General features: G+C 49.9%; 1 protein-coding gene across 1 annotated transcript in view; it reads right to left on the bottom strand.

The window, feature by feature from the left end:
* Positions 1–23861, bottom strand: part of LOC119953774 (dedicator of cytokinesis protein 7-like) — a 328309-nt gene that overhangs the window by 109171 nt on the left and 195277 nt on the right. The window contains 4 exon segments of the mRNA XM_038778389.1: positions 7497–7592; positions 15488–15654; positions 16544–16681; positions 19556–19757. Coding sequence (XP_038634317.1) covers positions 7497–7592; positions 15488–15654; positions 16544–16681; positions 19556–19757 — 603 coding nt within the window.

Raw genomic sequence — 23861 nt, 5'->3', positions numbered from 1 at the left:
TGAGGGGCAACCCGGCCCGTGCATGCGCGGGTTTCGCGCAAATACGCGATGACGTCACCCGCGCATGCGCGGGTTGAGTCTTCCAAACTGCGCATGCGCGGCTGACGTCATATGACGCGTCAGCCAGCGCTAACTCCGGCAAGCGGGCTTAACGAAAATCGTTAAGCCCGTCTTGCCGGAGCCTACGGCGTCGGGCTGCTAGCCCCGACCGGGGACCAGAATCGGTCCCCGGTCGGGAAGGGGCGCGCTGCCGTAAAACCCGCCCGGGTTTTACGCCAGCTTTACGATTTCTCCCGTTTTGGGAGAATCGCGCCCTGTATGTTTTCAAGAAGCAGTTAGATATAGCACTGAGGGAGAAGGGGATCAAAGAATATGGGGGGAACGCAGGATTAAGCTATCGAGTTGGATGATCAGCAATGATCATAATGAATGGCGGAGCAGGCTCGAAGGGCCGAATGGCCTCCTCCTGCTTCTATATTCTATGTTTCTATGCTGATGGACACACTGTGCAGTTCCTCTGAAGTAAACATCTGTCACACATCTGTAGTAACTGGGAAAAAAATTGCTGTTTCTCCCAGGAGACGGCTTCTGTGGTATCAGATGTTAATACACTGCAGCTTACAAACAATCAGATAAGAGAGTCTGGTTTCCATGACAATACTGAGGCAAACTGATGTCAATAGCTTGTTCAAGAATTCATTTTCAGAATTTGGGGAGTGCTGTTTGAATTCACGGCGAAGAGCTCCAGCTGAGAGCACAATCCCAGTCCGCTGCGAGATGACACCATTTTGAGTCGAGCGTTAAGGATGGCGGTCTCTCTATTTGGCCTGTGCCCGTCAGATATTACTATCAGCGCACAGTGAGAAACTATCAAATTCAATTGACCCAGGAATGCAAGAGATTGGGAGAAGAGAATTCCACATTTCATTACCCATTTTTAACCCAACACCAACCAGCCAGTTTCCATTTTGATTGTGGTGGGCTTCAGAGTAACTTATAATGGCGACGCAGGCCCAAATTGAGGCCCTGCTCCTCAGAATTTGGGAACCGTTTGAATTCAAATGCTGTAGGCTGGGTTTCTCAGGACTTGGGAATTCTGGCAACGAAAGGATATCTCTCTTCCTGGTGTGTTACCTTTGTCCATCCATCCCTGCAATCCCTCCTTCCCTCCCTCCCCTCTCGCGGCCACTCTACAAGTCTCAGTCTCCTTCGATGATTGGATTCCATCTCCAGCACACCCGGCTGCATTGTTCTGCCCATTCTCTTTACCACCGAGCCGTCAATGTGGTCAGATAGGAAACAGAATTTTAAAATGTTGATCAGGTTGTTATAACTCCCAGTGGAGGTCATGGGATTGGAACTAGAAGAATTCCCCTGTCCTCCGAGGAATATGAACTTGCCCGGTAATGGGGGCGGGGCTTCTCCTAACAGGTGTAGCCCCTCTAGTATAAAAATCCCGACCTGGGGTGCAGGTCGGGGAAGGAGACCCTCCAGGGAGTGTTGGCGTTTGACTGTAATTAGTAATAAACCTCTTTGTGCTCTAAACTACTGCAGCATGGTAGCACAGTGGTTAGCACTGTTGCTTCACAGCACCAGGGTCCCAGGTTCGATTCCCGACTCGGGTCGCTGTCTGTGCGTTCTCCCAGTGTCTGCGTGGGATTCCTCTGGGCGCTCCAGTTTCCTCCCACAAGTCTTGAAAGACATGCTGTCAGGTGCATTGAACATTCAGAATTCTCCCTCTATGTACCCGAACAGACTGTGTGGCGACTAGAGGATTTTCACAGTAACTTCATTGCAATGTTAATGTAAGCCTACTTGTGACACTGATGTACTATCAATTCACTACAAGACGATGAGAACGAGTGAAGATAGGCTTCGGTGACTGCATTGGAAGTCGAGTCCAAGCAGTAGGGGGGCGCAGAGGTGAGGGAGGACATACAGTTTAAAATGGGCGTACTCAGCACCCTGTATCACGAGGTTCACGACACAGTACCCCCGGATCTGTACCGAATGGGATCCGGAGGCAAGGGAGATTGTCTGGGATGCGGGATAGATGTGGAGGGAGCAGCGCCTTACCGTGTCGGGATGGACGAAGCTCGCTGTGCTCTCGGAGTCGAAAAGACAGGAGGTCTCGCACCCATTGACCCGGACGGCCATCGTCAAATTCTTCAGATGTTTTGGTCGCGACTGGTCGAGGGTGACTGCGCCGAGCTGCGGGTGGTCGGAGGTATCGGGGTCACAAGATAGCGGCCCCCACGAGTCGCACGTGTCGGGCTGAGTTAAGGATGGCGCCGCACATGTGCTGCACAAGCCGGATGACGTGTCTGAAGGGGGCGGTATTGGCAGGCATGCAGCCACAGGTCTGTGGGCCTGTGAGTCCGTGGATCGGGCCTGGTAAGCTTTTGACTTCGGGGCTTTGGATCGGGCCAGACAGACTCTGGCAAAATGTCCCTTTTTGCTGCAGTCACTGCATGTCGCGGTGCGGGCTGGGCAACGCTGCCGGGGGTGTTGGCCCTGACCGCAGAAGTAGCAAGGTGGTCCCCTGGGTTGAACGGGCAGCCGCGCAGCACAGGCCTGGGATGTAGTTGGGTCTAGTGAAGGCCGCGTCTGTGGTGTCCATGAGGGGTTCACTGGGTCTGCCGGGAACGTGCTGAGGCTCTGGTAGGCCACCTCTAAAGAGGTGGCTAGTCTTACTGTGTCCTGTAGATCAGTGGCCCCGTTTTCCAGCAGTAGCTGCCAGATGTAGTTAGACCGGACCCCAGCCATGTAGGTGTCCCAGACCATCAGCTTCATGTGCTCATCGGCCTTCACATCCCTGTAGTTGCAGTTGCGGGTGAGTAGTGTCAGGTTCTCTAGATACTCGTCCAGCGATTTCCCCAGCGCGTTGACGGCCGGTAGTGAGGAGGTGCCACGCGAGCACTTCGTTCACGGGTTTCACAAACTGTCTCTTTAGAATCGCGACCGCCGCTTCGTACATGACTGCGTCCTCAATCATACCCGAGATTCGGTGGCTCACCCGGGCGTGGAGGGGGCGCAGCTTGAGGGCGTCGGAGGGAGGCGTTTCCGAGGAGTCGAGGTAGGCCTCAAAACAGCGGAACCAATGGGAGAAGATTTCCTTAGCTTCTGCTGCTCGTGCATCGAGTTCCAGTTTATCAGGCTTCAGAGCGGCTTCCATAATGATGTCTTTGGATAATAAATAGATGTACCATCAATTCGCGACAAGACGATGAGAACGAGGGAACATAGGCTTTATTATCCAAGAACTTGACTGCTGTAACAATGAGCGCCGCCCACAGGCGGCAGGTCTATATACCGCCCGGGGGGGGGGGGGGGGGGGGGGGGGGTGAAGCCAGAGGCGGAGCCCACCAGGGATCCAGTACAATACATGGAAGGAGATCATATTACCATTCCCTGGCCATAGGCCACAGTACTATACAGACAACTTATATTATGGTGAATACATTCACCACATGAAGATTATTATTAAACCTTATTGCCCACGGACAAGAATCTTTTTACACAAAGGCAGTGAGTGGTTAGTGCCAGGTGGAAATAAATCACTCAGAGGTTGGTTAGAAATAGGAGTCAGGGGCAGCATGGCGGCGCATTGGTTAGCACTGCTGCCTGACGGCGCTGAGGTCCCAGGTCCGATCCTGGCTCTGGGTCACTGTCCATGTGGAATTTGCATATCTCCCCGTGTCTGCATGGGTTTCACCCCCACAAACCAAAGATGTGCACGGTAGGTGGATTGGTCAACCCCCCCCCCCCCCCCCCCCCCCCCCACCCCACCTTCTCAATATCCAGAGAAAAACGGCTGTTAAACCTGACTTGTGACTGATACCTGTGAGGTGTCATTGGGGCCTGTGAAAGATTACTGGCCCAGATCCTGCACTCTATAGATTGTCAGAGACCGGATATGCAAGTGAAGATGAACGTCAGAACCCTGTGGAACCGTGCGGACCTCCACAGGAATTGCCCAGTAGGTTTCAGTTTCTGATGGGTAATATCTACTCCCCACCATATCCTGACCCCAGCCCGACAACCACACCCCACCAGACTGGCCTCCCCACCTCCCACCCTGACCCCATTCCCCTCCTCAACCTGACTCCCCACCTCGACACGAATCCCCACTCCGATGCACTCCCCCCCACCCTGATCCAAATCCCCCCCCACCCCAACCTGACTACCACACCCGCCCGACTCAACTCCCCACCTCCGACCCTGACCTGACCCACCTACCCACCCCGACCCAACTCCTCCCCCACCCCGACCCAACTCCCCACCTCCCACCCTGACCTGACCCACCTACCCACCCCGACCCAACTCCTCCCCCACCCCGACCCAACTCCTCCCCCACCCCAACCCAACTCCTCCCCCACCCCGACCCAACTCCTCCCCCACCCCGACCCAACTCCTCCCCCACCCCGACCCAACTCCCCACCTCCCACGCTGACCTGACCCACCTACCCACCGCGACCCAACTCCTCCCCCACCCCGACCCAACTCCTCCCCCACCCCGACCCAACTCCTCCCCCACCCCGACCCAACTTCTCCCCCACCCCGACCCAACTCCCCACCTCCCACCCTGACCTAACCCACCTACCCACCCCGGCACAACTCCTCCCCCACCCCGACCCAACTCCCCACCTCCCACCCTGACCTGACCCACCTACCCACCCCGACCCAACTCCTCCCCCACCCCAACCCAACTCCTCCCACCCCGACCCAACTCCTCCCCCACCCCGACCCAACTTCTCCCCCACCCCGACCCAACTCCCCACCTCCCACCCTGACCTGACCCACCTACCCACCCCGACCCAACTCCTCCCCCACCCCAACCCAACTCCTCCCACCCCGACCCAACTCCTCCCCCACCCCGACCCAACTTCTCCCCCACCCCGACCCAACTCCCCACCTCCCACCCTGACCTGACCCACCTACCCACCCCGACCCAACTCCTCCTCCACCCCGACCCAACCCCTCTCCCACCCCGACCCAACTCCTCCCCCACCCCGACCCAACTCCTCCCCCACCCCGACCCAACTCCCCACCTCCCACCCTGACCTGACCCACCTACCCACCCTGACCCAACTCCTCCCCCACCCCGACACAACTCCCCACCTCCCACCCTGACCTGACCCACCTACCCACCCCGACCCAACTCCTCCCCCACCCCGACCCAACTCCTCCCCCACCCCGACCCAACTCCTCCCCCACCCCGACCCAACTCCTCCCCCACCCCGACCCAACTCCTCCCCCACCCCGACCCAACTCCTCCCCCACCCCGACCCAACTCCTCCCCCATCCCGACCCAACTCCTCCCCCACCCCGACCCAACTCCTCCCCCACCCCGACCCAACTCCTCCCCCACCCAACCCAATTCTCCCCCCCACCCCGACCCAACTCCTCCCCCACCCCGACCCAACTCCTCCCCCACACCAACCCAACTCCTCCCCCACCCCGACCCAACTCCTCCCCCACCCAACCTAATTCTCCCCCACCCCAACCCAATTCTCCCCCCTACCCCAACCCAATTCTACCCCCCCACCCCAACCCAATTCTCCCCCCCCACCCCAACCCAATTCTCCCCCCCCCCCCACCCCAACCCAATTCTCCCCCCCCACCCCAACCCAATTCTATCCCACCCCAACCCAATTGCCTCCCCCACCCCAACCCAACAACCACACCCCACCTGACTGGACTCCCCATCTCCCACCTTGACCACATTCCCCACTTCGACCTGACTCCCTACTCCGATACAACTCCCCCGCACCCTGATCCAACTACCCCCCACTCCGACCCACCTACCCCCGACCCAACCCGACTGCCACCTCCCCCCACCCCTACCTGACCCAGCTATCCCCCACCACCCCAGCCCAACCAACTCACCTACTTGCCTGCCTCACCCACCTATTCATTCACCTATCCACTAACAGGCATTCACTGACACTCAGACTGAATCTTTAAACATAAGGCAGCAAGTGCTGTAAAAACGGCGGTGGGGTGGGGGGAGGACAGGGACTGTCCTGTCTTTCCCTGACTACTCCTCATTAACGTTGATGGACGCTGCACTGTGCATATCCGGGAAAGACGGTCCCGGTAGAAATGTGCAGCAACATCGAGTCGGGGGGGAGGGATTTCCGATTACAGCTGCAGGCCAGTGATCATTGCTGCTGCTCAGAAGATCCTGGCCAGCATCACTGACAACCATGAAGTGTCATTGATATCCATAAACATCTTCATTGCTGCAAAGAATGTGAAATGGATAGCATGGAATGATCTAAGGATTTTTACATTCCCAAGAGTAAAGAAGAAGGGGATATTTAATAGAGGTGGTCAAAATTCTGAAAGTTTTTGAGTGGATATATAAGGTGTCCACTGACAGGAGGGTCACTAATTAGAGGAGACGGGGTTAACATAATTGGTTTCAAAAATAATACGGGGGGGAGACAAGTAGAATGTTTTCCACTCTGAGTTGTAATCTGGAATGCAATGCCTGAAAGGCTGGTGGAAGCAGATTTAAGAGTGACTAAGTGGAATTGGATATCTGCTTAACAAGGTAGAAATTGCAGGTTTATGGGGAAAGAGCAAGGGAGTGAAGCTAATTGGATAGCGCTTTCAAAGAGCTGCTACAAGTACAATGGGCCAAATGGCCTCCCTTTGTGCTTCATTACCATGCATCAGCACAGTAGCACTGTGGGTAGCACTGTTGCTTCACAGCGCCAGGGTCCCAGGTTCAATTCCAGGCTTGAGTCTGTGTGGAGACTGCACATTCTCCCCGTGTCTGCGTAGGTTTCCTCCGGGTGCTCCGGTTTCCTCCCACAAGTCCCTAAAGACGTGCTGTTCGGTAATTTAGACATTGTTAATTCTCCCTCCCTGTACCCAAACAGGCGACGGGGGGATTTTCACAGTAACTTCATTGCAGTGTTAATGGAAGCCTACTTGTGACAATAACGATTATTATTATTATGATGATTTTGTAAGTCCATGCCTTGAAACATTACTTCTCACATTCATAGTGTCATAGAGGTTTACAGCATTGAAAGAGCCCTTCATCCCATCATGCATGTGTCAGCCTTCAAGCATCTATCTATTCTAATCCCATTTTCCAACATTACGTCCATAGAATGTCTGCTCAAGTGCTCATCTAAATGGGTCTTAAATGTTGTGAGGGTTCCCGCCTCCATCACTCTTTCAGGCAGTGAGTTTCAGATTTCCACCACTCTCTATGTGAAAGCGTTTTCTCAAATCCCCTCCAAACCTCCTGCCCCTTACCTTAAATCCATGCTCCCCCGGTTATTGATCCCTCAACTAAGGGAAAATGTTCCTTCCTATCTACCCTATCTATGCCCCTCATCATTTTGTAAACCTCAGTTACACACAGACAGAAACAGTTGCAGATTAACCTTCCAAATAAGTTAAAGCATTTTGGACAAGCCTCAAATAAAACTCCCCTGTGGGACTGACAGATTCTGTGTTAAAAGGTAATAACTTACCAAGAGTTCAAAGAAGAACCACAGATGGCTGTAAACTTTCTCTCTCATTTGTCCGCTGGTGAACACAATGCAGTAGGCCAACTCTTCATGGAATAGCTGCAGAAAAGCCAATCATTGAAAATAATTAAACTAGGATGAAATTGGAAGTGAGGAACAGACAGATAACGTGTGCATGTGTGTGAGAGAGAGAGAAATATAAAGAGGTGCATGAGGGGGGTAGAGAGAGTGAGAGAATTAAAACAAAGAAAAACAGAAGGAGACATGCGCACAACTGAACATTCTAAGTTTCACAGAAAACTCCAGTTAGATCTGATTTCTGTCTGAGGTGCTATTGGACATGCAAGGTACTGTATTAAAGGGGATGTTATCATTAGTCGGAAATACTCAGCGGAATTCTCCATAGAAGGGATCCTCCCAGTCCGCCGGCAGCGCAACCACGCCCGAGGGTTTCCCGCTGGCGTGTGGTGGCCCATTGGTCGCCTGCAGGAACAGAGAATCCCGCTGCCAGCATGGGCGTGCGTGCGTGCCACCCTCTTTTTTGATAAATATTTTTCATTCTCCTTTTTCACATTTTCTCCCAAATTTACACCCAACAATAAACAATAATCAGTAACGAATGTAATGTCAATCCCCATATCAATAACAACGATCCCATCCTCCCACCAAACCCCAAACATTGGCCCGCATGTTAACATAAAGGAATCAGGAATCACCCACAATCACCATTAACGCATACAGTCCCCCTCCCTCCAACCCTCCCAGCCCCCAACCCTAATGTTCGATGTAATTCAATTCTCGAAAGTGCATAATGAATAATGCCCATGAATTGTAGAACCCCTCCATCCTTCGCCTCAGTTCATATTGGACCTTTTCTTTTTTTTATATAAAGTATTTTTATTAAGGTTTTGCAGAATTTTTCATAATAAAACAGTAGTAACAATAATAACAAACTAGAGTGAATATTAACATAGTGTAAAAAGAGAATATACAATAACAATTAAATAGACATTACCCCCCGCGACCCAGTCTTCCCACACCATCCCACATGAAGCATTCACCACCCCTCCCCACCCCCCAAGGATTGCTGCTGCTGCTGACATTTTATTTTTCCCGGAGAAAGTCAACGAACGGCTGCCACCTCCGAGAGAACCCTAGCGTAGACCCTCTTAAGGCAAACTTTATTTTCTCGAGGCTGAGAAACCCAGCCATGTCGGTAACCCAAGTCTCTACACTCGGGGGCTTCGAGTCCCTCCACATTAATAAGATCCGTCTCCAGGCTACTAGGGAGGCAAAGGCCAAGGCGTCGCCCCCTGAACTCCCGGGTCTTCTGACACTCCAAAGATCGCTATCTCTGGACTCGGCACCACCCACGTGTCAAGCACCTTGGACATCACCGTCGCGAACCCTTGCCAGAACTCTCTAAGCTCCGGGCATGCCCAAAATATGTGGACGTGGTTTGCAGGGCTGCCCTTGTACCTCATACAACTGTCTTCTACCCCAAAAAACTTGCTCATTCTCGCTGCCATCATGTGTGCCCGGTGGACCACCTTAAATTGAATGAGACTGAGCCTGGCACATGATGAGGAGGAATTAACCCTGCTCAGGACCTCTGCCCACAGACCCGCTTCCAACTCCTCACCTAGCTCCTCCTCCCACTTGCCCCTGAGCTCCTCCACCTGGGTTTCCTCCACCTCTTGTAGTTCCTGGTAGATATCCGACACCCTCCCCTCCCCCACCCAGGTGCCGGAGACCACCCTGTCCTGTATCCTCAGTGGCGGCAGCGTCGGAAAGGCCACTATCTGTTTTTCAGGAAGGCTCGTACTTGCAGATATTTAAAGGCGTTTCCTGGTGGCAGATTAAATTTGTCCTCTAGCGCCTTCAAACTGGGAAAGCTTCCGTCTATGAACAGATCTCCCATCCTTCTGATGCCTGCCCTCTGCCAGCTCTGTGACCCACCATCCATCCTACCTGGGACAAACCTGTGGTTGTTGCATATCGGGGCATATTTGACCTTTTAAGCATTAAGAATTCCAGCAGGTCCCACCGCCACGCCAGGGCACAGGGTGGCGAGGTTGATCTCCACCCTAACAGGATCCGCCTTCGGGCAATCAACGAGGCGAAGCCTACAACATCTGCCTCCGCGCTCATTTCCAACCCCGGCTGGTCCAACACCCTAAATATGGCCTACCGAGGGCCCGGATCCAATTTCACGTGCACTACTTTAGGGATTACCCTAAACACCTCCTTCCAGTAATCCTCTAGCTCTGGACAGGACCACCTTACACCGACGGAGGATACAAATCACTTATTTGAACCCATTTCCATTTGATTAACAGGCTAGAAGCATGATTCCACCCCCGCCCCCCCTAACATTATGCACCCAAATCCCCACAGCGGGAAATCCTCCAGGTGGCTTTGGTTCAAGTTTGTGCAAGTGTGGCCTTGACTCAGTGGACCCCAAGGTAGGTCAAGGGGGTCAGTGCATAACTGAGGTGCCCCCCAAAGTCCATCAGAAGACCCCCCTACCCCCACAACGCAAATCCTGTCTCCCCCGCTGACAAGTAGGGGCATCCTCCTGCTCACCACGGGAATAAAGGGTCATCCCTTCAGCATGCATGAAGGTGCTAAGTGCTTTGCGCTGAGAAAAAGAGGAAGTGAAAGCACTTAGCTCCTTTTGATGTGCTGAGGAGCTGTCAATCATAGCAAGAGTATTTGTAAATATTATGGTTAACTTCAAAACAGGATCATTAAGATGCATTCAAGTGTTAAGGGAAAGATAATTAAATGCCCGAAGCAGCTGGGTTTGGACCAATAAAACTGTCAATCACTGGCTAGTGCAATCTATTGCTCTGTGAAATTTAATATAAGATTTGTATTCAAAAGGCTGTCATGGGATTTGAAGCCCTTCGAGTGTACTTGGCTTTCGAGGAAGCCTCTGACATTTGTAAAGCTGCTGCTTTAAACAATTTTGTCTGAGGCAGCAGATGTTACAGAAGGGAAAGTGAAAATGCAATAATTTTTCACTCTACTGCCTGGACTGCTCTTCAGCTTTCAGGCAGGGGAAACTGCTGGGGTCTCTGATGGGGCTCTGATGTGGGTGTCTCTGATGGCCAGGGCTGGGGAGTCAGTGAGGGGGGATTGGATCACCCTTATGCATGCGTGTTTTGGGGGGTGTGACCCGTTATTCCCATAGTGGGGGGTGAGGGGGAGGATGCTCCACTTGTCAGTGGGAGGCAGGATTTGCATTGTGGGGGGGGGGGGGCGCCACCGGTTATCACGGCCGCCTCACCGCACTGAGGACCCGGGTTCGATCCTGGGCCCCAGTCACTGTCTGTGTGGATTTTGCACATTCTCCCTGTGTCAGCATGTGTCTCACCCCCACAACTCAAAAGGATGTGCAGGGTAGGTGAATTGGCCAAGCTAAATTGCCCCTTAATTGGAAAAAAAAATAATTGGGCACTCTAAATTTACAATTTAAAAAATGACAGCCCAATACCAAGATTCCAATGGATTCTGGCGAGCTCTCCCCTCTGGATAAATTAGCAAGGTAAAGGGGAGAGAGTCGCATATCGGGCTCTGCTACTAGTGCCAATGGAGACCAGTAGTGATTCCCCACTGGTGGCACCACCTAAGCTCCAGAACGGAGAATCCGGGCCCCTGTCTTTTACATCCCAGAAGGAGAAAACAGTAAAATGGGGAAATAAGACTACCGTTCCGAACTGGTCTTGTATACTTTAAAATGGAACATCAGTAAAACAGGGAAATAAGAACACTGGCCAAACTGTTTTTCCTTCTGGGATTTAAGTTAAGCATTAAATGCGTTTGTCCTCCCTCCGCCTCATCCCCACCGCCCTTGATCGTTTCTTGGTGGATGGAGGAAAATGCTGGTTAGGACGCACCTGTCTTTCAAGGCAATTTTATCCTGTATTTCTCCCTGTGAAGTGGGGGGAGATGATCAGTCGCAGGACATGTACCAACTGCAGATAAAGGGGTAGGACCTCAGTCAAAGGCTATCTCCATGCTGCAGGACTGACAACAAGGTGTCTGTGTGACAGTATCAGGTGACAACCCTGTCATTGACTACCTCCCTCATCATCCCCCCCCCGGCCCCCCACCACCACCTAAGACTCCCATATATATGAACATAGGAACAGGAAGATAACACTTCTCCCCTCTTATCTATTCCCCCATTCAAAAAGATCTTGGCTGATCTATGAGTTAATTCGAATTATTTGTTAGGTGAATTGAACATTCTGAATTCTCCCCCAGTGTACCCGAACAGGCGTCGGAGTGTGGCGACTAGGGGATTTTCGCTGTAACTTCATTGCACTGTTAATGTAAACCTACTTGTGACACGAATAAAGATTATTATTATCATTAATTCCATCGAGATGCCATTGCCCCATAATCCTTAACACTTCTAGTTAATAAAATTCTGCCAATCTCAGATTTAAAATTAACAACTGACACAGTGCTATCTGCTGTTTGTGTAAGAGAGTTGCAAACCTCCACCACTATTTGTGAGTAGAAGTGTTGCCTAACTTCACCCCTGAAAGGCCGGCCCCTAATCTTTAGACAATGCCCCCCGAGTCCGAGATACCCCAACCAGCACAAATAGATTCCCTCTTTCTATATTTTGAGCGTTTTGATCTAAATCACCCCGTAATCTTCTGAATTCCGAGGAATACAACCCCACATTGTGTGATCTCTCCTCTTTGCTCAACCCTTAGCGTCCAGATATAATTTCAGCCATCTGCACTGTGCTCCCACTGAGGCCAATACATCCTTTCTTAGTACTGCTCCCAGTGCTACAGGTGCTGTTCAACCAGAACTTTGTATAACTGAACCATGAACCGTGTATTTTAGTCTCTTAAATATAAAGGCCAGCATTTCAATAGCCATTTCAACTATTTTCCCAACCCATTTATGACATTTTAGTGATTTATGTACATGGACCCTAAATCTCTTTGGGCTACCGCAGTTATTGAGCTTTTCACTATTTAGTAAAAGCCCTGTTTCCACCCTTGTATCCAAAGTGAATGCTCTCACCCTGCCTACATTGAACTCCGCGTGCAACAGTTTTTCCCATTCACTTTATGAATAACTCTTTAGTCACTTTCAGCTTCTATCGACACTGCTTTGCATTATTGGTAAACTTGGATTTGTGAATGTCTATCGGTCATCTAAGTTGTTAATAACTACTGAAGTTAGGAACCAGCACAGACCTTTGTAGGGCCCCTTAGTCACATTCTGTCGGTAAGAGCACCTGCCCAACAAATGTGCTTCTGTCTCCTGCTACTCAGCCAATTTTCTAACCATCCAATACAATCTACACCCCCATATGAGAATGATGAGATCAGAAATTACTTAAATATCACTTTCATTGTTTGAAGCTCCTTCAGAGTCCCTTCATTCTCACTGATTCTGCATCTGTGACAACGCAGCCTAATGTCACATAAGAGGCTGGCATTCTGTTAGAGCACCAAGCCCATACATTTGCATGTTTTGTTGAGATGTTACTGTCTATAATCTGGCAACGGAAGTTCCCAATTTTTGACTCCAGTAAAAGCAGGCTAGTGAAAGAGGTGACAGTGTCAATTCAATGCCAGCTGTAGAAACCCATGCACATCTAGTCAGTACAGGCAGAAATTCACCAACCTCTCTAGGGCAACCAAGGAACAGAATGTATGCATGGATTGCAACGTAGTGCTGCAACAATGCCTTGGGGGTGTTTTAATACGTTAAAAGGTGCTAAATAAACATGTGTGATGAACATAGGAATTTCAGATATATTGTATTATATGCAGTTGGTACAGTAAGGGTTAAAAGCCTGGTTGGTTGACGGCTGCAATAATTTTTTTTAAAACCCAATTTGCAAGACAGCTAGGCTTTGTGGCTACAAGAGGTTCAATTAAAGCATCGTAAAAGTTGAGCTAATGGAGTTTTGTTTATCGAAAGAGGGATCTCTGGGGAGTAGATAATTAGAGACATGTGTTTAGTTTAGTAAGATGATGTAGTTAATGAGAAGAGCTAGGGGCTGAGGCAGTCAGGCGTTGAGTTTCTGGAGAAACAGTTGAGTTTGGATCTGTCTGAACAAGAACAAAGAAAATTACAGCACAGGAACAGGCCCTTCGGCCCTTCCAGCCTGCACCGATCCAGATCCTTTATCTAAACCTGTTGCCTATTTTCCAAGGTCTACTTCTCTCTGTTCCCCACCCGTTCATATATTTGTCCAGATGCAGCTTAAATGATGCTATCGTACCCGCCTCTACCACCTCCGCTGGCAAAGCATTCCAGGCACCCACCACCCTCTGCGTAAAGAACTTTCCACGCACATCTCCCTTAAACTTTTCCCCTCTCACCTGGAAATTGTGACCCCTTGTAATTGACACCCCCACTCTTGGAAAAAGCTTGTTGCTATCCACCCTGTCCATACCTCTCATAATTTTGTAGACCTCAATCAGGTCTCCCCTCAACCTCCGTCTTTCCAATGAAAACAATCCTAATCTACTCAACCTTTCTTCATAGCTAGCACCCTCCATACCAGGCAACATCCTGGTGAACCTCCTCTGCACCCTCTCTAAAGCATCCACATCCTTCTGGTAATGTGGCGACCAGACCTGCACGCAGTATTCCAAATGTGGCCTAACCAAAGTCAGATACAACTGTAACATGACCTGCCGACTGTGATCTGTGAACAGATTGGTTGCTTCTCTCCAGACAGTGAGTTAAAGATGTTCCTGTGTACAGATCAGAAGCAGTGTCTCAGGCTGGCAGTTAGATAGAACAGTACAGCACAGAACAGGCCCTTCGGCCCTCGATGTTGTGCCGAGCAATGATCACCCTACTTAAACCCACGTAACCCGTATACCCGTAACCCAACAATCCCCCCCATTAACCTTACACTACGGGCAATTTAGCATGGCCAATCCACCTAACCCGCACATCTTTGGACTGTGGGAGGAAACCGGAGCACCCGGAGGAAACCTACGCACATAAGTTCAAACAGTAAATTGAGACAGGCAAGAATCTGCAGCTAGTTCCTGAAGGATCTCTCTTTTTCAACGTGGTTTATCCAAGACACCTCTTTACAGCAAGTATTCCTGGGTTGGCTAACTGTATTTAAAAGTGAATTTTGACACGAGATTGGTGTTTTCTGAGTGGAAATAAGAATAGTAATTAATGGCTAACCAAAGAGATAATGCTGGAAAATCTCAGCAGGTCTGGCAGCATCTGTAGGGAGAGAAAAGAGCTGACGTTTCGAGTCCAGATGAACCTTTGTCAAAGCTCGTCTGGACTCGAAACGTTTGGCCTTTTCTCTCCCTTCAGATGCTGCCAGACCTGCTGAGATTTTCCAGCATTTTCTCTTTGGATTCAGATTCCAGCATCCTCAGTAATTATTTTAGCAAGTAATGTTTATTGTATCATTGTATTGATAAGCATTGTTTAACAATGTGTTTATAATAAACTTTGTTTGAATATACCATATCCCTTTTTGTGCGTGGAATCACTCACAGTATCCTTTCCTCACAGTCTTATAAATTAAATTAAATATTGGGGTTTCTGTTGGTATCCTAGCAACTGTTGGGGTCAGGTCCAGGATCCTAATATGTAAAAGAAGTATTCTGTCTTTATAGGGATCTCAGTTTCTGAGGTGTATCATGGCCTTAATACAACTAAATTTGGAGGCCAAAGATGTGCAGGTTAAGTGGATTGGCCAGGCTAAATTGCCCTTAAAGTCCAAAATTGCCCTTAGTGTTGGGTGGGGTTACTGGGTTATGGGGATAGGGTGGAGGTGTGGGCCTGGGTAGGGTGCTCTTTCCAAGAGCCGGTGCAGACTCGATGGGCCGAATGGCCTCCTTCTGTACTGTAAATTCTATGATTCTATGAAATTTCAATAAAGATAAAAATGTTATTTAAAAGTAAAAACTACATGTAATGCTTTTATACTTGTAAAATCAATTTGCTAAATGTGTAAATTTTGACCAGACCTTAGACTGTTTCAGAATGCCTTCTCTGTCTTTTGGCTCTGTGGATCTTGATGGTTGGATTGCAGGGTCGCTGATGCTGCGCAGTCGTAGCCTACGTAACTCAGCGACAGCTTCTGGCTTGAGTGTGGCGTATTTCTCGGACTCTGTGGCTCTGGTCTCCTGAAGAACTAAGGACAAATGATAGGAAGACAGTGTGCCATCACGGACTGGACTGAGGCCATGCTCACTGATTCACGGCAGCAAAGCTGATAACTGGCATCAGTTTCAAAGTGGCCACCCTGTCACTTCCTACAAGAGTTACATTTCACCAGTAATATAGCTTCACATCGCGATTCCTTGACGAACATAAGTGACCAGAAGCAAACCATCATTCCTATCCTGACTGGGCAACACCGTGCCGGCTTCGAATCGTCAATGAAGGGGAATAGCTGCTCCAATGAATCAGGAAAGCCTTCTCCAAAGAGTAGTGGAATTCTGGAATTTTCTCCCCCTGAAAGTCACTGAAGTTAGACCAGTTGAAAACTTCAAAACTGAGATGGACAGATTTATGTTAGGCAAGGGCATTGGTACAGAACCTACAGTGGTTAATTGGAGTTAACATCAGCCATAATCTCACTGAATGGCAAAAGAGGCTTGAGGGGCTGAATGGCCCACTCCTGCTCCAAGGGTTCCTCGTGGACAACCCTGAAATGGTGGTTGGGGGAGGTCAAGGGTTACCTAAAGGACAGGGCCAAGGTTAAAAGGTGGAGGAGAGATGAACGGACAGACTTGCTGCGAAAGAACAGATTCCTCCTAGTCGTGCACATTTTCTCTGACAGCCCCTCTGAATTAATGAGCTCAATAAAAAAATGCTTTAATTTCATTGTTAAGACATTTTAAGGAAATTAAATAATCTGAGTGATCTCAAGGAATGTAGTTAGCCCCGTTATTCCAGGACCATAATAATTCGGCAAAGCTGATTCACTTGAATTCACCATGCTGTTAACAAATATTTATTTATGTTGGAAGAGTCCCTGGCTATTTAATGGAAGTGTTTGTTGGTAACTATACCGATACCTGGCGTGCTGAATATGTAGTGAACATACGAAGCCAGATAATGGCTTCGGCCCAACAGGTCTTTCTTCACCTCCTCACCACTATGCAGCCGGTCCACAATTACTATCAGCACTTCAAAGATTTCCTTGGTGACAGGAGCTGTGAGGATAAAAAATAAAAATAACAGGAGTGTGGGTAATTAGTAATGGTTAGATTATTGTTGCAATATTAAAGCATCAGCTACACCGAGAGCAATGCTCACTCAGATGGGCTTTTATAACAATTGATGATGCTAACCATTATGGAGACTTCACTTTCAATTCTAGATTTATTCTCTAAATTCCACCAGTTTCTGTGGTGGGATTTGAACCCAGATTAACACGAGAGCCTGGGCCTCTGGATTACTAACATTACCACTACACCACCATCTCTCCCAAATACAGCATCCAAGTGTAGTAGAACAGAGAGACCTTGGTGTTTAGGCTCATACTCTCTCGCGTTTAGAAGAATGAGGGGAGATCAAATGAGATATACACGATGATAAAATGTATGGATAAAGCAGACGTGGAACGGATGCTTCCTCTTGTGGGGTATTCTAGAACGAGAGGTCATAATCTTAGGATAAGAGGGAGCAAATGTAAAACAGAGTTGAGGAGAAACTACTTCTCCCAAAGGGTTGTGAATCTGTGGAATTCGCTACTCCAGAGTGCGGTTGATGCTGGGTCGGTGAGTAAAATTGGTAGTGGGTTGATGGGTTGTGGAGAATGGGCAGGATGGTGGAGGTAAGGCCAAGATGAGATCAGCCATGATCAAATGGCGGATCAAACACGTTGGGCCAAATGGCCTAATTCTGCTCCTATATCTTATGAACGTATGGTATCCATGGAGCCAAATCCTTGAAGTAAATTCTCCACCAGCGGGATGCTCCGTTCCGCCTGCAGTGCACTCCCGCCCATGGGTTTTCCAGCAATGTGGGGTGCCTACAATGGGAAACCCCATTGGCCAGCAGCGGGAATAGAGCATCCCGCTGCCAGCAATGGCGCTCCACCGAGAAACATGTGGCTGGGGAGGCAGAGAATTCACCCCCTTAAAAGTGACAGGGCAATCTGACAAGGTGGTTGAAAAGCATATGGCATATTTGAGTTTATAGAATATAAAAACAAAGAGTTTGTGCGAGAGAACTTTTAAACGACTCGTTAGGCATCATTAGTTGGGCAGCACGGTGGCGCAGTGGGTTAGCCCTGCTGCCTCAGGCACCGAGGTCCCAGGATCGATCCCGGCTCTGGGTCACTGTCTGTGTGGAGTTTGCACATTCTCCCCGTGTTTCCATGGGTTTCGCCCCCCACAATCTAAAGATGTGCAGGGTAGGTGGCCCATCGTGTTTGCACCGCCATTTGATCATGGCTGATCTGATCTTGGCCTTACCTCCACCATCCTGCCCATTCTCCATAACCCATCAACCCACTGCCAATTTTACTCACCGTCCCAGCATCAACCGCACTCTGGAGTAGCGAATTCCACAGATTCACAACCCTTTGGGAGAAGAAGTTTCTCCTCAATTCTGTTTTACATTTGCTCTCTCTTATCCTAAGGGTAGGCCATGCTAAATTGCCCCTCAATTGGAAAAAATGAATTGGGTACTCTAAATTTGTATTTAAAAAAAGAAAAGAAAAGAAAGGCATCATCAGTTGAAATACCGCAGATAACTCGGGGCACCAAACCTGGATTTTCCAGGCCTTTCGGCAGCAATATCTTCCAGTCCCACTAAAGCACCCCCCCCCCCCCCCCCCCTCTCCCCCCCCCCCCCCCCTACCCCCACCCTCCACGGTGGGCTCCCCAGTGGTAAGGACAGGCAAACCACACTGAACACCATGGACATTGGTGGGGCTAGAAACTTCCATCGGTGGCCAATGGCGAGCTGCCTCCGTTGCCGGAAAACACGCTGAGGCGTGGGGGGATGTACAGAGGAGGTAGCAAGAATGAGAACTTCAGTACTGAGGAAAAACGGAAAATTTCAGGCTGAGTTTCTTGGAACGGAGAAGGTTAGAATATGACCTAATAGAGATTTTCAATATGAGGGTAAATTTTGACAGAATTTCAGAGGAAAACAAGGACCTCAGGTAAGTGGGTCAATCACCAGAGGTCATTGATTTAAAATCACTGGTTAAAGATCCAGGAGAGATGAGAAGAAATCTTTTCAATCACGGAGCTGTCAGCAGCTGGAATATTCTGCCTGAAAAGATAGTTGGAGTTGATTCCAGAAAGAATTTTGAAAGACAGTTGGGCTGTTTTTTTGAGGATGAGTAACTTACAGACGAAAAGCAAAGGTGTAGGATTAAACTCAGGCACAATAAACCTCTGCATCAAGAGACGTATCCTCAGTGGCTTCAACCTCCATCTCAACTCATAAAGCTCTCTCCTCCCTCGATATAAACTCCGCTACACACATTCACAGTCACATCCTTGATCTTGTGTGGCCTCCCCACTCTCGCGTGCGTCACAGGTAAGGCCTGAGGCCCTCTATCATCCTTTCCTTGCATCCCGCTTCACCCACGTCCCCCTTCCAGCCCTATTCAGCTATGGAAAAAAACAGTGCACCAAATCACTGACAACTGAATTTTCAAATTCCCTGCTATAGCCCTCATCCCAGGTCCCTCTAACCAAGAGACAGTGGACAGATAATATAACAGTCAACTAGTTGAACATTCATCCCCACGTCTGACAAGACCATGTATAACTAAGGAACTACAATTAGGATGATGGTTACTAAATTTAATCAGTGAATTCTCCTGTTGTTACTCTAAGTGTGACTATCTTCTTGTACATCTTACTACCAACTGGCAGCTGTCTTGAGTCATGTGATAGATCTCTATCGCCACCAGCTGGTTGGAGGTGACATTGCTAAATATACATAGAACTGTGCACAGACATTTCACCACAATGTCTCTGCACGGTAAAGCAGAGGAAGGCTATGAGGAACAGCAGTTAACTGAAGGCGCTAGTGTAATGCATGAATATTAGGGTTTACTGTACCTCCTTCTGCCCCCATGCCGGAGCTCAAGAGCAACAGTGGTAGCAGTTTGTCGAACACCACGTTCAGGAATTGGACCAGCTCCTCCAACCGAACTAACTTGAGCATGGAGACAGCCTGGCTCAGCGCCTCAGCTTGATGGACTAGAGGACGATGTTCAGCCACAGCATCACACAGTGTGAAGAATCGCTCCAGATTCCTGTCCTGTTGCAATAAACAGAGCACAAATTAACCGACTATTGCTGATGCCCACAGAACACTCATAGGAAATAAAACAGTAAGCCTGTTCAATCATTGGAAATGCCAGCCAGCCGCACCCCCCTTCTCTCAGTGCCTGCCCTCCTTCCACCCTCCCCAGCAGTGCTCAGCCTTTCATAGAGTGTGTTTCACGCTGGACGGCCGCTAATTGACCAACCGGTGTGACATTGCGTTCTGGGGCTGACCGCGGCTGGGAACGCATTTCACATCCACATCTGGGGCCGCCGAGCGCATGTGCCCGACGGGCAATAAATCCAGGCCCCAGTTTCTCTTCTCTCCCATCCTGCTTCCATATTTCTGAACTCCCGCCCTTCCCTTAAGCCTGTTCAATCATTCAATTAGATAATACCTGATCTGCATCTTAACTCTATATCCTTAATGCCCTCACATCACCAAAATCTGCCAATCCCAGTTTAGGCATCTTTAATTAAACTCGTTTCAGAGTTCTAGATTTGCACTACATTGTGTGACTCCAGACCCTGTGGTACCGACAGGATAGAAAAGGCCTCAGGCCCAAGCGTCAACCCATGGGAAGTCTTCTCAAACTCTCCAGAGTTTTTTCGCACTGGGTGGTTAAAGATCAGGAGCCTCTGCCTGGGTGGCACCTCTCATCGCTATATCCAATCTGGGACTTTTGTTTCTCGTCTTTCATGGGCTGTGGGCATCACAGGCAACGGCGGCACTTGTTGTCTGTCCTGGATGCCCTTGAAGCACTTGCAGTGGGCCACTACCTGGAACCGCTACACTTCTGTCATGGTTTGAGACAACATGGGCAGCACGGTAGCCTTGTGGATAGCACAATCGCTTCACAGCTCCAGGGTCCCAGGTTCGATTCCGGCTTGGGTCACTGTCTGTGCGGAGTCTGCACATCCTCCCCGTGTGTGCGCGGGTTTCCTCCGGGTGCTCCGGTTTCCTCCCACAGTCCAAAGATGTGCGGGTTAGGTGGATTGGCCATGATAAATTGCCCTTAGTATCCAAAATTGCCCTTAGTGTTGGGTGGGGTTACTGGGTAATGGGGATAGGGTGGAGGTGTTGACCTTGGATAGGGGGTAGGGTGCTCTTTCCAAGAGCCGGTGCAGACTCGGTGGGCCGAATGGCCTCCTTCTGCACTGTAAATTCTATGTAATCTATGTAACTGAGTGGCTTGCTCGGCCAGTTATTTTCAAACTCAGGGTCGGGGGCCACGGTGGGCGGGTGTCGGGAGGGACCATCGATCGCAGTATACCCAATGGCGGGAAGAAGTGACCAACGGCCGCGACCAGCTTTTAAAAATGCCAGCCGCATCTGGCATTCAGAATGCCGGCCGACTCACGAATCCGAGCCCCCTCAGCAGTTCACCAGCCCGAACCCCAGCGAGGCAAACCGCCTTCTCCTGACATTACTGCGCTGACCCAGGAGCAGATTCTTTTTGAAAATCGATAGAGTCGTCTCTCCAGAAGCAGCAACAGGGAGCAGGTCATGCCCCGTACATTGACGTCACGTGCTCTGGGCATGAGATGCCTCCATTTTGTAGATGGTAGCAGTGCTGGTGTGAACTCCAGGACCTCTGCTGAATAACCCATTAAGAAGAAGCTTAAATCAGGAACAAAGCAGTTTAAAGAAGTTTCCTTGAGGTATGGGTTTATTAATTGTGCCACTGCAAATCAGGATGCAAAGCCCTTGGGCGCGATTCTCTGCTCCCCACGCCGGCTGGGAGAATCGCGGGAGGGCCGGGCGACTCATTTCACGCCCCCCGCGATTCTCCCACCCCCCGCTCGGAAGAATCAGCGCTCGCCATTTTTCACGGCGACCGGCGATTCTCCAACCCGGATGGGCCGAGCGGCCTGCCGTTCGCGACCGTTTCACGACGGCGGCAACCACACCTGGTCGCTGCTGTCGTGAACATGGGCGCCAAAGACCCATTTGAAGCTTGTGGGGGGCAGAGAGGGGAGTGAGCACCACGGCTGTGCTCGGGAGGGGACTGGCCCGCGATCGATTCCCACCGATTGTTGGGCCGGCGCCTCAAAGTGACGCACTCTTTCCCCTCCGCTGCCCCGCAAGATCAAGCTGCCACGTCTTGAGGAGCAGCGGAGGGGAAGACGGCCAGCGCGCGTGCGCGGGTTTGAGCTGTCAGCCGTCGTGACGTCAGCCGCGCATGCGCGGGTTGGACCGGCCAACCTGCGCATGCGCGGCTGACGTCACATAGGCGCCGCCGTCGCGTCATTCTCGGCGCGCCGCCTTGACGCAGAGCGCCGCTCCTAGCCCCCCAGGTGGGGGTGAATACGCTGAGAGGAGCGGCCTCCGAGGCTGTCGTAAAACTCGGCCGAGTTTACGATGGCCTTCCCGATTTTTCCCGGGAGCGGAGACTTCCGCCCCATGTGTGTTATATGCAGGGAAGTACTGGCAAATGAAAAATTCAAACTTTCAAAACTTCAAAGGGATTTGAAAAATAACCATAGCCATTTCCTCCTGATTTCTTTATTTTTTGTTTAACTGGTGCAGTGAGAACTTATATCTTCAGCTTGCAGAAATATAACATTGAATGGCAAAGTAAGTGAGATCATGACAGCCAAGCTCGCTCAGCAGTCACATTAAAGGTAAGTGAAAATGGTGGATCATGAGGTTCGTTCAGCGAGAGTCGCGAAGTTCAGACGGCGTGGGTCACAAAGGATGGTTGGCGTGGGTCGTGAAGGATGGCCGGTTGAATCCTACGCAAAAAATGTTTGAAAAACACTGTGCTAGACCATTTCAGAGGGTAGTTAAGAGTCAACCGCATTGCATGGATCTGGTATCATGTGTAACTAGACGAGTTGAGGACAATATTAATGAACCAGGTGTAAATGTCACCATTTTTGAGACGAGCTGTCAATTCCATATTTTTATTAATTCATTGAATGTATTAATAAATTGAACCCTTGTCCTCAGAGCACAAGCCTAGTACAGTGACAGTACCCACCACGTCACTGTCTCCCCATACTGCAGCATATACTCTATGCCAGGGTTTTTCAAAGTGCGGGTCGCGACCCGCGGATGGGTTACGGACGGGTGTCAGGAGGGTCGCTGATCAATCGATCGCAGCTTACCCACAGTGATCCCGATCTGATCCCGGGAGAAGCGCTCAATGTCCGCTACCAGCCTCCCCGGACAGGCGCCGGAATGTGGCGACTAGGGGCTTTTCACAGTAACTTCATTGAAGCCGACTCGTGACAATAAACGATTTTCATTTAATTTATTAAAATGGCCTGAGCCTCACTGTTCAAGCCAGGATCGGTCTTCAGTCTCATCACTTTCCTGTTCCTGAGCAGAGGTGCACTAACAAACCTACACACCGTGAAGCAATTACTGTTCTTTTACATGCTGAATTCAGGAGATGACTCGTGATGGAGGCTCAATTCAGCATGTACCAGAGCAGGACAGTTTCCTGGCATTGCCAAAGCAAGGGACAGATGGTCCTCCGTACTGTGCAGGGTGTTGTCAATGTCAAACACCTGACAAAGTTCTGCAGCACCAAGGAGAGTTAGCCAGTGGGACTCTGGAAGAATCAGAAGCTCACTCAAGTGTTACTAAAAGGACTAAACCTATCTGTCATTTTATGCCGGAGGCAACTCACGTTGAGGATAGCACAACTGAAGAGCATGGCCCAGACTCTGCAACAGATGATGGCAAAGAAAGTTTCTATGATGCCCCAGAAGGTCACGCACATGAATGTCGGTGACAGGGGAACAGCCCACTTCCCAATAGCGATGAGAGGTCAAAGTCACAAGCAGGTTTGTCAGGAGGTGGAGTTGGAATATTACAGTCAGCAGATCCTGGCGTCAGCAGCATCGCATGAGCGAACAGGACACAGTTAATGCGATCTGTTCAGATGCAGAATCAAGCCAGACTCTGTTTTGGAACAAGGATGTTAGAATCTGATCTCTCAAAGCTCCAGCTAACTGCCGATGTCTGCTGCATTTACACATCAAAGAAATGTGTTCTGTGTGAATTGCTTTCTACCATTCAAATGGTAAAGTTGGACATGAGCGCAGGATCTACCTCATTGAAATTCACAGATAGGAATAGCAGTATAGT

The sequence above is a fragment of the Scyliorhinus canicula genome, chromosome 18 (assembly GCF_902713615.1).
Source record: "Scyliorhinus canicula chromosome 18, sScyCan1.1, whole genome shotgun sequence".
In the NCBI taxonomy this organism is placed as follows: Eukaryota; Metazoa; Chordata; class Chondrichthyes; order Carcharhiniformes; family Scyliorhinidae; genus Scyliorhinus; species Scyliorhinus canicula.
Note: the sequence above shows the minus strand (reverse complement) of the source record. Positions and strands in the feature narration are given on the sequence as shown.